The sequence below is a fragment of the Dipodomys ordii genome, unplaced genomic scaffold (genome assembly GCF_000151885.1).
Source record: "Dipodomys ordii isolate 6190 unplaced genomic scaffold, Dord_2.0 Scaffold90, whole genome shotgun sequence".
NCBI classification, from domain to species: domain Eukaryota; kingdom Metazoa; phylum Chordata; class Mammalia; order Rodentia; family Heteromyidae; genus Dipodomys; species Dipodomys ordii.
In genome coordinates this window covers 1,576,840-1,592,092 of record NW_012267306.1, presented here as the reverse complement: position 1 = coordinate 1,592,092, position 15,253 = coordinate 1,576,840, and the positions used below count along the sequence as shown (strand labels likewise).

General features: G+C 40.7%; 1 protein-coding gene across 1 annotated transcript in view; it reads left to right on the top strand.

Moving 5' to 3' along the window:
* The window catches only part of Gatad1 (GATA zinc finger domain containing 1), a 9,945-nt gene extending 321 nt beyond the window's left edge, over positions 1–9,624 (top strand). The window contains exons 2-6 of the mRNA XM_013026001.1: positions 6–43; positions 496–621; positions 2,577–2,636; positions 8,228–8,411; positions 9,153–9,624. Of these exons, the coding sequence (XP_012881455.1) occupies positions 6–43; positions 496–621; positions 2,577–2,636; positions 8,228–8,411; positions 9,153–9,343 (599 nt within the window). The 3' untranslated portion in view covers positions 9,344–9,624. The remainder of the gene's footprint in view (positions 1–5; positions 44–495; positions 622–2,576; positions 2,637–8,227; positions 8,412–9,152) is intronic.
* The last annotated feature ends 5,629 nt before the right edge of the window (positions 9,625–15,253 follow it).

Genomic DNA, 15,253 nt, shown 5'->3' with positions numbered 1-15,253 from the left:
GGCCGCCCCTCCGCAGAGCAACGGGGGCGGGGGCGGCAAGCAGGTGAGGCCGGGCCCCGCCTCTGCACCCGGGAGAACCCTGCCCCGGGGGAAGCAGCGCGGGCCTGGCCGAGTCTCCCGGGGTAGTGGAGTCTGCTCGCGACGCGTCGGGGAGGCCGTGCCGCCCGGCCATTAGGGCATGGGAAATGACAGCACACCCAGTCTGATCCATCTTCCGCCTTGAGGAAGATCGCTGTAGGTCCTGTCCGAGATGAATGACACACGGGTCACTTCTGCCTGAGCTGAACTTGGGCTCGGTGTCCGCCCCGGTGTGAGCAGCCCCGCGGCTCCGAGCCCCGCTCCTGCAGGCGGGTCTGCCCGTGAATGTTCACATACCCTCGGATAGCCAGGCCCCTGGATCCCCGGGAGACGGCTGTGGAGGCACCGTTCTTAGTTGCTTTCGCTACAGCGCTGTGGGGTTTTGTTGTTGTTGTTCTTTTTGTTTCTGTGTAACAGAGCAAACAAGAAATTCACAGGAGGTCCGCGCGTCTCAGAAACACCAAATACAAATCCGCTCCCGCTGCTGAAAAGAAAGTTTCCACTAAAGGAAAAGGGAGAAGACATATTTTTAAATTAAAAAATGTAAGATGATTGTGGACAGCTTCTTTTACTGCAATGCATTGTGTGTAGTGTGCCCTCGTCGCTGCCGCTGCCCCCCACCATTGAACATGCGAGCTGCCACGTCGTGGGGAGCGGGGCGGACTTCCCAAAAGAATGTCTGCTGTTTATATCATTAGTAATTCTGTCTGTCTGTCTGTCTGTCTGTCTCTCTTTCTCCCCCCGTCCCCCCCCCTCATCTTTTTCCCTCGGAAAATATAAAATGTGAAGCTAAAAGAAGCATTAACTTTGAGTCCTAGTTAACAGGTTATCCTTGCAAAGGAAGAGGAGAGATTATGATTTGTGTTTTATTTGTTGGTGATCATGGGGTTTGCACGCACAGCTTCATGCTTGCTAGACAAGCACTGTGAGCCACACTTTCAGACCAAGTTCTTGATATGGGAAGGTACACTAGGAAACTTTTTTGTTCTTTAAAGATCCAAGAAAATAATACTGGGACTGATCATATTCTTATTGGTTTCCTTAATGGTTTCTTATGCTATTATAACATCTTATTCATAATGATGAGTTTGATGAATATGAATAAAAAATTTAAACTATTATCCCTTTTCTGTTATAAAAAAGAAACCATAGAAACAGTTATGATAGTTGACAGTACATTTTTTTACAGCTGTAGTTTTGTGAACCATTAGGAGACAATGTACAATTATTCATTAGAGATTTTTTTCTTTTGGTACTGGTCTTGGGCCTTAAACTCAGGGTTCCTGAGCTTTTGTGCTCGAGATTAGTACTACCACTTGAGACAGTTCCAGTTCCAGTTCCAGTTTCTGATTGGTTAACTGGAGATAAGAGTCTCATCAACTTCTCTGCTTAGTTGACTTTAAACCACAGTCCTTAGATCTCAGCTTCCTGATTAGCTTAGATTACAAACATGAGTCACCAGTGCTCCACGTTATTACAGACTTTAAACATCAGTGTAATACTTTTCAGAATAAGGATCCTTTACATACCAGTAAAGACATTTCTTAAATTGAGCATACTCATTTATAAAGCAGAGTGGCCCTGCAATAAATATTTTTGCAGATTTCAAATTCTTAATCAGTTTTGTTTCTAACAGAATTTTTCTAATATGATTCTATAATTTGGTTTCTTAAGATGAAGCATTTTATTGACTAGATGAAACATGTTATTCTTTGTTTATATTTGTATCATAGGCTTTTTTTTCCTTTTTAGTACTGCAGATGATTCTCTTTAATTATTTTATTATAAATATCTACAGTATCCATCACGGGTGATATCAAGGTAGATGGAGGAGGCCTAGGTTCTATGTTGTGGCATTGAGATGTTATTGAAGTGTAAGTAGGGATTTCATGATAGTTCCTTCCAAAGGAATAGATTACTAAGAACTCACAAAGTTTCTAAAGTCTTAGTTCAGGATTGTTACAAAATTGAGAATGGCTTGTAGTTTCTATTGCTGAGAACCCTTCAGTAAGATACTTTTTCACTTTGTATTCACCTGTGCATTTTTTATTACTTCCATTCTGTCATGCTCAGGCTATTAGAACTAGTATATTTTTATAATTCAAGTGTTAATGTCTAATGGAGTTATGAGGAGCTTTGTGTTAGATCTCAGCAGCATAATTAGAACCTGGTACCCTATTTCTCAGCAGTTCTTAAACTAATGATATCAGAGATGGTACACTGAAGAATTTTATTTTGGACACTGGACTTTATTATATAGGCTAACCTGGTCTAGAACACATGATCAACCTGCCTCATTCTCCTGAGTGCTGGGAATACAGGTGTGATCATTTTACCTGGCTATAACACTATTATTTTACTGTATTTCTTGTCACCAAACAATACATTTTAGAATTTTTCAAATTATACAACTCTAATATATGGCTGGGAGGATCATATTACGCACACATATATGCCATGATTGTTGCTAATGGTTTTGTTTGTGTTTTTTCTCACAGCCTATCAAAGCTCCTGAGTCTGTTTCCACCATCATCACTGCAGAATCAATCTTCTACAAGGTAAGCTTCTATGGAGCTTTTTTTTTTTTTTTTTAAATCTCCCAAGCTGTTTTCCCATTTGTGACTGTTGTAAAACATCTAGGAGCTGAGGTGGGAGGAGAAGCTACCTGTGGAAATATGATCTGAGGGTCCTTAGTATTACTTAACACAGATGATAAGAATTGTCCTTAAAATGCTACTGTATAGTGTGGAGCCATGAAAGAGTAAGGCATCCCATTCCCATGCGAAGGCATTTAAGGATGAGGACAGAGGTGGAATGTGTTTGAATGTAGGTGTGGATCATGACGTCTAGTAGGTAGAGCAGAGGATCACAGAGATTCTAAACTATCTGTACATAGAAGTCAGAGAAATAAATGTATTAATGGGAGTTAATACCTACTAGAGGTTAGTGGTGAGAGAGTTCAAGACTTTTTGATAATGATCCCTTGGGACAAAGCCAAAGGACATGTGTTACTTCAGACATCTGCTACTTCAGTGAGAAAGTAGATGTAAATTTTTAAACTGTAAATCTTAGGAAGGGATTATAACAGATACAACCTTCAAGTCCTTTGGGAAATAATGGGTTTCTTTGTTATTTTCATGTAGGTATATAATATACTTTGAACATATCCTTTCTTCCATCACTTTGTCCATTGTCCCTCTTCCCTCCTCCTAATTCTCTTCTCTAAACAGTCCCCTGTATATTCATTTGAATTTCATTGGTATCTCCTGTAATGTTCCCCTTTCTATCTCTAATTTTATTGATTTGAGTCTTTGCCACTTTGAGTTACTTTAGCTAAAGGGTTATCAATCTTGTTTATCTTTACAAAGAACCAACTCTTTGTTTCACTGATTTTTCCTTTTAGTCTATATTTCATTAATTCCTCTGATCGATATTATTGTTTTCTATCTAATGATTTTGGATTTGGCTTGCTCTTGTTCTTCTAAACCTTGAAGGGCATCTTTAGGTTTTTTTATTTGTTGTGTCTCTGATTTTTAATGTGAGTACTCATAGCTATAAAATTTCCTCTTAGCACGTTCACTGTATTTCAAAGATTCCTGTAAGTTGTATTTTCATTTCTATTCAGTTCTAGTAATTAAAAAAATTTTTCTTCATGATTTTTCAGTGATTTACTGCTCACTCAGAAATATGCTGTTCAATCTCCATGTGTTCCTATAGTTTCTCATACTCTTTCTTCTTCTTCTTTTTTTTCTTTTTGGGGGATGAGGTGGAAGTCTTTACTGGGGCTTCAACCCAGGCCTCTCTAGCTCTGTGATTTTGTGGCCATTTTCCTGGTTGATTTAGGTATTATTTCTTCCTTAAAAAAAAAAAAGGCTGGGAATGTGGCTTAGTGGTAGAGTGCTTGCCTAGCATGCATGAAGCCCTTGGTTTGATTCCTCAGTGCCACATAAAACAGAAAAGCCAGGGGCTGGGAAGGTGGCTGAGTGGTAGAGTGCTTGGCTTGCATGCCTGAGGCCCTGGGTTCGATTCCTCAGCACCATATAAGCAAAAAGAAAGAAGCCGGAAGTGGTGCTGTGACTCAAGCGCTAGCCTTGAGCTGAAGAGCAGAGGGACAGCGCCCAGGCCCAGAGTTCAGGCCCCACGACCGGACCCAAAAAAAAAAACAGAAAAGCCAGAAATGGTGCTGTGGCTCAAGTGGTAGAGTGCTAGCCTTGAGCACAGAGAGGCTCAGGGACAGAGCCTAGGCCCAGAGTTTAAACCCCAGGACTGGCAAAAACAACAACAGCTGGGCACTGATGGCTCACGCTTGTAATTCTAGCTGCTCAGGAGGCTGAGATCTGAGGGTCTCAGTTCAAAGTCAGCCCTGGCAAGAAAGTCTGGAGACTCTTATCTCCAATAAACCACTAGAAAACTGGACATGGTACTGTGGCTCAAGCAGTAGAGCACTAGCCTTGAGCTGAAGAGCGCAAGGACAGCACCCAAGCCCAGAGTTCAAGCCCCATGACCAACAACAACACAAAAAACCCCAAAAAACCAAAAATCAAAAAACCACCACCACCACCAAAACCCTTGTTCACTTAAGATTTTGTTGGTTTGTTGAGTATGTTTCTTTTCTGATTCTCATGTGTTAATCTATTCCTCTTATGAAACTTATTTCTTCCTGATCTCTCATTTTTGTGATCATCTTCCTCCTCTGTGTGCAGTTTTCCTTTGAGCATTATCTGCGGGTCTGGCTTAGTGGTTATGAATCCCTAGCTTATGTTTATCCTTTAAGGTTTTCCTTTATCTATCAACTTGGAATGACAATTTTGTTGGGTCCATTACTCCTGGTTGGCAGTTATTACTTTTACTTTGATGCTTTCATGACTTTAGGGTTTCTATGGAAAAGTCTGAGGTAATTCTGATGTTTGTAAGTAAGTTGGCATTTTTTTCCTATGGCTTTCAGTATCTATTCTTTGTTCTATACTCTTGGCATTTTAACTATATTGTGGAATGGGGCTATTCTTTTCTGGCCATGGGTATTGGTGTTCCAAATACCCCCTATATTTATATTTCTACATTTTGCTAATATTTGAGGATTTTTCTGCTATAGTTTAATTGGATAGTTATCCTGTGCCTTTTGTTTGCATCTTAGCTTCTTCTTCCGTACCATGGATTCTTTTTTTCTTTTTTCCTTTTGTTTCAGGTCCTGGGGCTTAAACTTTGGGTCTGAGCACTGTCCCTGAGTTTTCTTTGCTTAAGGCTAGTGTTCTACCACTTGAGCCATAGCACCACTTCTTCTAGCTCTTTGGTGGTTAATTAGAGATGAGAGCTAGCCTAGGCTGGCTTCAAAGTATTATCTTTAGATATCAGCCTCCTGAGTAACCAGGATTACATGTATAAGCCCTCAGCAGCCAACTTTACAACATGGATTCTATGTTTAGTCTATTAATCATGTTCCAGATGTTCAAGGTTTTCCCATGTTTGTTTATCTCTTTTTCCGTATATCTAACTTTCTTGTCCAGGTCTTGCATTGATTTCCTTACTTCATTTATCTGCTTGCTTCTTCTTTTAGATCACTGAGCACTTTTAAAAGTAAATTTTGCGCTAGGAATTTCATTTCCTCTGGCATTTGGAGAATGCTGCTTGCTCTAATCCACCACCTTGGCTTCTCTTAGCAATTTCATTGTCCAAGATCTCAGTGACCTGTGGGCAGTAGCAATGTGAAAATGTGAAGTTGGCAATTCTAGAAATAATTTATCCATTTAAAATATTGTCATAACCATTCTCTTATTGCTACTAATCACTTACTTTACCTAAATTGTAAACTATCATAAATATACATGCACACAAAGAAAACAATATACAGAACTTGGTAGTGACCAAGGTTTCAGGTATGTAGTGGCGGTCTTGGAGCCTGTCACTCACAAATAAGGGGAACTATTGTATACAGCACATGCTTATGAATACCTGCTGTGTGCCAGGCATGGCTTGCCATTGAATTCTTTCACTAAGACATTGTCTTTGCATTCCACAGTATCGTATATTTGGGATTAATATTCATTCATCATGTAATTTGAGTGCCTGTAATAAGCAATATAATGTATAATTTGGACATGATTATACTTGTAGACAATCATAAACACAAACTATCCGATAAATAGCTTAGAGCTTTAGAATGGTATCTGGGAGAAAGGACCCACTGCTGATGGATATGAACTATAAGGAATAGACTGTGGTGGCCTATGCTGACTACTCGTCCATCATGATCCAGATGCTACAGCTACTTCAGACACATGGATAAGAGACTCTGAGGACACACTTGGCCTATTAGGTATTCATGTTACAGTTCAGATACTGGAAATATTTCTTCAGAATCATTTTTATGATTGAAGTATACAACCCAGCAACTTTCCCTGATGTTTTATAAAGCCCCGTCTCATACTGATTCTGCAGGGTGTCTGTGGAGACCTGGGCCTACCTAAGGAATTGCTGAATATTGGAATTATTTATGTCCACTATTATGGATTTTCAGATGTCATATTGTTTTCAGCTTAAGACCCAGGAAATGGATAAATAGAATCATAGGGAGAATTTAATATGGGACTTGTACAGATTATTTAGTTGGCTAGGAAATGAATAGGACAAAAATCCTTGAGTATGAGAAATGCCAGTAATTACATTGTGGGAAGATATAAAACTGAATAGGAAGCAGAAGAGACTGGCAGTCTTGAGTCAGGAAAATGTATGGCAAATTGAGAGTAACAAATCTTGATAGTGGTTATAATAAAAAAAATTTTGGTCATTTCATTTCACACGAACTTTTGGTGTCTATTTTCTTTAGCTGGGTGGTTGGAAGAGGCGTGTATACAGTATATGCCCAACAAGTAAGCACTGGGAAGACCTATGAGCTGGCGTTGGAACGCAGGCTGCACTCTCTGCCTTATGTGGCTTTCAGTACATCCCATAAACTTTGTATAGGATAATGATGCTAGGTAAGAAAAGTGGGATAGCGTGGAGCACAGAGGAATGTTAGGCAGTCAGTGAAACTTTTCTATGATGCCGTTATAATGAATCTATGTTATTTTACATTTGCTGAAACCCACAGAATATACACCACCAAGCTTATACCCTAAGGTCAACTATGGGCTTTCAGCCAGTGTTTTGTCAGTGTAGGTTCATCAGTTGTGACCATGCTAGTAGTATCATTGATGATGAAGGACACACATGTGTTGGGGAGGGGCATTTTGCTATAAACCAAAATGACTCGTAAGAAGTGAAGTCAAGATTTTTTTTAAATTAGAGACATTATTGTCCTAACACAAAATCAAAGAAGTTACATGAACAAATGTTCATGCTCTGGGTACAAGCTATCATATGTGCTTGCAAATCTGCACATTTCATTTAAAAATGAAACGAGGGCAGGGAATGCGGCTTAGTGGCAGAGTGCTTGCCTAGCATACATGAGGCCCTGGGTTCAGTTCCTTAGTACCACATAACCAAAAATTAAGTAAAATTACTTTAAAAAATAAAAATGAGTGGGCCGGGAAGGTGGCTTAGTGGTAGAGTGCTTGCCTCGCATGCATGAGGCTTTGGGTTCAATTCTTCAGCACCACATAAGCAGAAAAAGCCAGAAGTGGCACCATGGCTCAAGTGGTACAGCACTAGCCGTGAGCTGAAGAGCTCAGGGACAGCGCCCAGGCCCAGAGTTCAGGCCCCACAACCGACAAATAAAAATAAAATAAAATAAATTAATTAAGAATAAAAAATAAAAATGAAACAAGTATCTGGGAACTGGTGGCTCACATCTGTAATCCCAGCTATTCAGAAGGCTGAGATCTGAAGATCACCATTTGAAGCCAAACCAGGCAGAAAAGTCCATGAGACTCTTTATCTCCAAATAACCAGCAAAAGCCAGAAATGGAGCTGTGGCTCAAGTGGCAGAGTGCTAATCTTGAGCAAAAAAGGAAAAGCTCAGGCCTTGAGTTTAAGTCCCAGGTCTGGCACAAAAGAAAAAGGGAAAAGGAAAGAAAAGAGAGAAGTACAAACATAAACATTAATACCTTAGACCTTATATTGACTACTTTGAAAACTGCTATGTGATTAAAGTAGCTACATTCATAGCCGTGTTGCTGTATTTTTATTTTAAATATGGTATTGTTTCCCCCAGGGAGTATATTACCAAATTGGTGATGTTGTTTCTGTGATTGATGAACAAGATGGAAAGCTCTACTATGCTCAGATCAGGGGTTTTATCCAGGACCAGTACTGTGAGAAGAGCGCAGCACTGACATGGCTCATTCCTACTCTGTCTAGCCCCACAGATCAGTTTGATCCTGCATCTTATATCATAGGTGAGTTTAATAACTGGTGTAACGTCTTGAACTTAGTTAACTCTTAGATATACGTAAAAGAATAGATTAATCTGCTTGGCCCCTCTTCTCTACCTTCTCCTTCCTTCCCTCCCCTTCCCGGGGCTCCTCTTCTACCATTTCTGACCCTAAAATTCTGCAGTGTCTCCCTAGAGGAAGCAGTCCAGCACAGAGAGCAGAACATAGGCTCTGGAGACAAACTACTGGGTCCACAGCTCTGCCCCTTATCAGCTGTAAGACTTGTCAAGATCAGCCGGGCGCTGGTGGCTCACGCCTGTAATCCTAGCTACTCAGGAGGCTGAGATCTGAGGATCGCGGTTCAAAGCCAGCCCGGGCAGGAGAGACCGTGAGACTCCTATCTCCAATAAACCACCAGAAAACCGGAAGTGGCGCTGTAGCTCAAGTGGTAGAGCACTCGCCTTGAGCTGAAGAGCTGAATTATTCACCTTACTATGCTCATATGCAAAATGGGAATCATAGCTGCCTAGTTGGGGTTTTTGTGAGGATTCATCACACACACACACACACACACACACATATTATGTAGAACAGTTCAAGCACAAGCTGTTTAAGTGTTCAATATTTTCAGACCCATTTCTCAGTTGAGTCAAATATGTATATATATGTATATACACACATATGTATATATACATATATATACATCTACATATATATATATATTATTCAAAATTGATTCTAACCTCTCCATTGACTGTCTTCCAGGGCCAGAGGAAGACCTACCGAGGAAGATGGAATACTTGGAATTTGTTTGTCATGCACCTTCTGAGTATTTCAAGTCAAGGTCATCACCATTTCCCACTGTCCCCACCAGACCAGAGAAGGGCTATATATGGACTCATGTTGGACCTACTCCTGCAATAACAATTAAGGAGACAGTTGCCAACCACTTGTAGTTACAACTAAAACTGAGGCTGGGAAACTCAGTAATCTATCCCTTACTCAGCATGCCTAAGACCCTGGGTTCAAAACAAAAAAACTCAAAACTGTATTTTTCATTTTCTTATATTTATACAACTGTGAAAAATACCAGACACTTCCTTCATGAATTTTTTGGGGGGTTGGTCGTGGGGCTTGAATGTGGGGCCCTAGGTTCTGCCTCCGAGCTCTTTTGCTCGAGGCTAGCGCTCTGCCACTTTGAGCCACAGCACCACTGCCAGTTTTCTAGTGGTTAATTGGAGATAAGAGTCTCACGGACTTTCCTGCCTGGCCTGGCTTTGAACCATGATCCTCAGCTACTGAGTAGCTAGGATTACAGGCATGAGCCACCAGCGCCCAGCCCATGAAATTCTTCTATGGGAAAATAACTAAAAAGTGTGTTCCCAATTACCTAGTAATCGTTAACATTCTACCTGTGGTCGTTAACATCCTACCTGTGGCTTAGAAAATTATAAGGGATAGAGAAGAATGGAATGTATTTGAAGGTGAATGTAAGCATTCTGTATGTGTATCTTCCCAGGCCAAGGTTGCAATTTCTGAGAGACCATTAGGAGTAGGCTCCATTTGTTTTTCTTCATAATTTATTTCTGGAAACTCATAAAATGGATTGTATTTTTATATAACCACAAAATATTAAGTTTTGGATTTCTGATCAAAGGTTTAATCAAATAAAGTGTGGCTATGACCAACAATATTTATCAAAGTCATATAGTTTTTTTTCCTTTCTCACTATTAAATGTCATGACAAGCTTCTGGCTGCTGTAACCCTAAGGGAAACAACTGGATGATTTTATTAGCCCAGGACTTAAAAGGAATCTTTATCTGATTCTTCTGTAGGCAACAGGCATTCAGACCTATCAGTTGTCTTCAGTAGAGTTGCTCCTGATTGTTCTTACTTCCCTCTGTGAGATGGGCTTCATCTAGGCCACCCATTTACAGTGCAGACACATCCCTACAGAGCACAAAGGAAACCTGGACATTTCTAGTGCAAGTTTTCCCACTGCCATTTCAGTAGCAACTGACAAACATGAAAGTAACTGGTAGGTCATTAGCTTTGACAGCTAAAAATGTCCACCCCAAAGTAAAACCACATACTGTAGATTCCTAATAACATGCTTAGGACAGGGATGCCAAGTACTGCAGGTGCAGTTTGGGTAGGAAGGGAGAGGGCAAGGCCTTTTCTGAGTTAGCCAGCAGATTTCAACCCCAAGAGAAGTTGAGAATCTGATGGGATTATGATTAGTGCTGTAGCATCACTAACACTGAGCCTTTCTCTGTACAATTACACAGTTCTGTACAATTGGAAAGAGGCAATGACAGATCTTTGTTCAATTTTATCTCTCTTTAGAAATGCTATAGTAGTGTTTCAATCCCTTTTTTATTTTATTTTTTATTTTTGGTGAGTACTTGACTTGAATTCAGGGCCTTGAGTAATATTTATTTTTTTGCTCAAGGCTGGCACTGTTACCATTCAAGCCACAACTTTGCTCCTGGCTTTTTGGGATACAGATGCAGGTAAGTCTCAATGACTTTCCTATCTGGGCTGGCTTTGAACAGTATCCTCAGATCTCAGCTCCTGAAGGTATAGGATTATAGGCTTGAGCCACCTAATGTTGAAACTTTTTGGATTAAAATGTATTTGTTTATGAATCATTATATACTCTGATCACTTGTGTAGAAGTTGATAGATTCTTGTGTAGTATCACTACACAATAAAGTTTGAATTTTCATTTTCCTCTAAAACCAATACCAAGGGTTCCTATTGTTTTCATGTTTATCTCTGCTATTGTCTAGGCCTGCCCTCATATTCGCAGCCTGCCCTCCCTCATTCCACTGAACTGTTACCCTCTATTCTTTCATTTTTTCCTGGTGCTGAGCCCTTGTCCATAGTGTTTCTTCCTACTCCACCAAAGACCTTTTAAAGGTCTTTTTTTTGCCTCCTGTGCTATAGTTAAAACTTCATATACTTTCTATCACATCCCCAGCCCAACACCCTTATTTCTGTCTCTAAAGTTTTTGCAGATTCCCATAGCTCTATATCCTCTGGTTGCACTTCAGTTTTGACTTTTATGATCTTCCTTGTGCCGGAGGAGTGTTCCCAAGAAGATGGAGGATGTGTGTTTTATTTACCCACCTTTGTAGTTCTCACAGCAAAGGTCCTCACTGGTGGGGAGTCCAAATTAGATTCTGTCAACTAAAATACTGGTGGATATTGTGCTAGCTCCTACCAGCTTCAAACTTCCAGTTCTATCATGAATAGTCAAGTGTTTCAATTATTGTTTTAACAAGATTTTAAAAGATCAGTTTTAAATAGGTCTCTTATATAACAAGAATATGTGAAAATATCCCAAATCATTCTGTTTTTTCACTGTGAAAGACTTATCCAGAACAGAGTTTTCCATCAAGAACTCTTTTTTTTTGGTTGGTTGTAGGGCCTGAACTCTGGGCCTGGGCGCTGTCCCTCAGCTCTTCAGCTCAAGGCAAGTGCTCTACCACGTGAGCCACGGAGCCAATTCTGGCTTTTTCTGCTCATGTGGTGCTGAAGAATCAAACCCAGGGCCTCATGCATGCAAGGCAAGTACTCTACCACTGAGCCACCTTTCCAGTCCCTATCAAGAACTTGGGTCACAATAAGTAGGTGAAATCATATGAACAGTGAAGAGAAAGTTATTTTTATAATGAATGTATGCTTTTTCCTGTGTGAACATGCAATATACATGTTTGGAATGAAGTTGCTCTCATGGACCAGTAAAGGGAAAGGCATGTTTGTGGCTCCCTTAGACATGTTTTGAAAACTCTCATTTCATACCAGGTATATGAACCGTATCTTTTGTCTTTTCGTGCTGGTCCTAGTGCTAGAATTCGGCCTGAGCATGAGAGCTATCAGTGTTCCCCGTTTTTTTTACTCAAGGCTAGTACTCTACTATTGAGCCATACTTCCACATTTAGCTTTTTGGTGGTTACTGGAGTTGTCTCATAGACTTTTTTCCTGCCCGAAATAGCTTTGAACTGTGATCTTCAGATCTCAGCTTCCTGAGTGGCTAGGATTACAGTCTAAGACTCCTTTTTAATGCGGTTGTGTTGATATCCAATGTTACCAAATAGGCCTTATATATCCTGGTGTCATGGATTATAAACATCTAGGGAAAGGCTGCAAGGACACAGCAAATTGGCAGATCTGCTAAAGCTGAACTTACTTTGGACAGCAGGGCATCAGTAAGGTGAGCAGTCGTAGAAAAACAACCCTATGCAGGACCACTAGCACAGGGTTTAGGCAAGGGAGCCATGTGACCATATTAATGCCCTGAAATCAGACTGCTGCAAGAGTTCGTGTCAGATGTTTTGTGTTTGTTTTCGTTATACTAGAGATTCAAACTGTGGCCTTACTCATTCTAGGCAAGTGCTATGCCTCTTAAAACACGGCCCTAGCCATATATCCTTATTCTATAACCAAAGCCTGCCTTGGGGACTTACCTACACTCATTGTTCAGAAATATGTCATATTGGGGCTGGGAAGGTGGCTCAGTGGTAGAGCACTTGCCTTGCATGCCTGAGGCCCAGGGTTCTTCAGCACCACATAATGCAAAAAGAAAAAACCCAGAAGTGGCGCTGTGGCAAGTGGTAGAGCGCTAGCCTTGAGCTGAAGAGCTGAGGGACAGCGCCCAGGCCCAGAGTTCAGGCCCCACTACCGGACCCCCCATCCCCAAAAAAAGAAATATGTCATATTGATACACCTGGTGCAATGGAGATCATGTAGCTCACACCCACTTTCCCAGGGCATAGTAAGGCAAGGTATTGGAACAGATGTGAAATTAGCTAATCCATGGAATGAGCAACAGTGGATGCAAGAGGGAAATGTTGCAGTAGAAATCTGCTTATTTCTGCTGGAGTCAGGTTAACTATGGAGAAGCAGAGTTCATGTAGTAGCAATGTGGCAGGCCAGATGGACATGACTATCACAGGTGGCAGCAAGGACAAAATGTTAATTACAGCAGTTATCAAACTGCAGGGAGCTTTGGTGCCACCTAGTTGCTGTGTCTTTAAGACCAAAATATTTGAGCAAAGATCTTAATAAGTTTTAAAAAATCTCCAATCAGGGGCTGGGAAGGTGGCTCAGTGATAGAGTGATTGCCTTGCATGCCTGAGGCCCTGGGTTCGATTCCTCAGTACCACATAAGCAAAAAGAAAAAAGCCGGAAGTGGCGCTGTGGCTCAAGTGGTAGAGCGCTAGCCTTGAGCTGAAGAGCTAAGGGACAGCGCCCAGGCCCAGAGTTCAGGCCCCACGCCCGGACCCCCCCCCCCCAAAAAAAAATCTCCAACCAGCAAACCAGTTCTGATGTGAGTTATTATAATACCATCATGGTCTTAGCCAAGAATGAACAAGTCAAGTGTTTAGGGAAGTGGTCTTATAATATCATAGGCTCTTGCTATGAATGTTTTCCAAAGAATCCAAGCACACTTACCAAGCCATTTCCCAGATACCCTGAAAAGTGACCAGGCATTATGGGGATTGTCAGAGAACCAGAACTTCACCATATCAACCAGAGTGACTATATTACCAATTCCTTCTAAATGAAGGAAAAGCCTCAACAAGTAGAGATAAGAAATTGTGCAAAAGAGTATTTTTTTTTCTGTTTTTGAGACAAGATTTCACTATGTAGCCCAAGTTGGCTTCAAACTCTCAATCCTCCTGCCTCAGCCTCCCAATGTTGATTGTAGAAGCATATACCACCATATATAGAGTTCAGAATTTAGAAATTTCTGATATTATACAGAAATATAAAGAACTGTACATATTGCTGGGTAATCAGCTACATAAGAGACAGGCAGGAAGATCTTGAGTTTGAGACCAGCCTGGGCAAAGTTATCAAGGATCCGTCTCAAAAACAAAAATACAAATCAAAATGGCTTAGGGTGTGGTTCAAGTGGTAGAGATCTTATGTAAAATGTATATGGTGCTAGACTCAACCCCTAGTGCTACAAAAAGAGCATATTAATGGAATAATTGATGTTTGATACTTGCAGTCATTGTGTAATGTATAAATCAGGATAGGCCCATCTATCTTCTCAGTTATTTCTTTATGGTCTAAATTTTCAAATCCTTTCCTCTAGCTTTTTAAAACACATAGTACATTACAGTCATCCTCTAGTACTCTCATGACGCAAAACTTTCAAGCAACCTGTCTCCTCAATTTTGTCAGAAAAGATAGATGTCTGGTTATCAGCTAACACCAGATTATCATTAATTTGGAAACACTGCAACTAGCCATGAGGTTTGGGGGAAAGGTATAGCTACAGTTAAAACAAGAACGCTTACTATTTGTTCCAATAGGAATTGTTCCAGGCCACCCTACTTAAGAAAGATCTCTAATCCACTGAAGGGCTGGCTGACGTCAGGAATGGGAAGAATATTACAGAGCAGAGCCTCATGACTAAGTACAGATAGGCAACACTTAACTGTTTCATGTTTATTTGTATATTTTAATTTTTTTCCTTTTTCATAAACCCATTTCTACATAGAAAGTAGTGGCCAACTTTACAATGTAGATCACAGATAAAGAGGATATCAGATAAAATTATGCTACACAGGGGAGAGAAAAACATTCTAAAGTCCACTGACATGGAGTTGGACATAGATACTGGGCAATGTGGTAGCATTTCTGGTTAAGGGATTTATTTGAATTGAGTGTCATTTTCATACCTAATAAGAACAAGCAATTGGGTTAGGAAAAGGAAGCATTTGTTCCTAAAAGAGTCAAAAAACTGGGGGGAAGGGGGGAGGCTGGGAAGGGATGTGAAGGGTAAACAAAGGAGGAGGCTGCAATGCTTGGTAAGAAATGTACGCATTATCCTGCCCATGCAATTGTA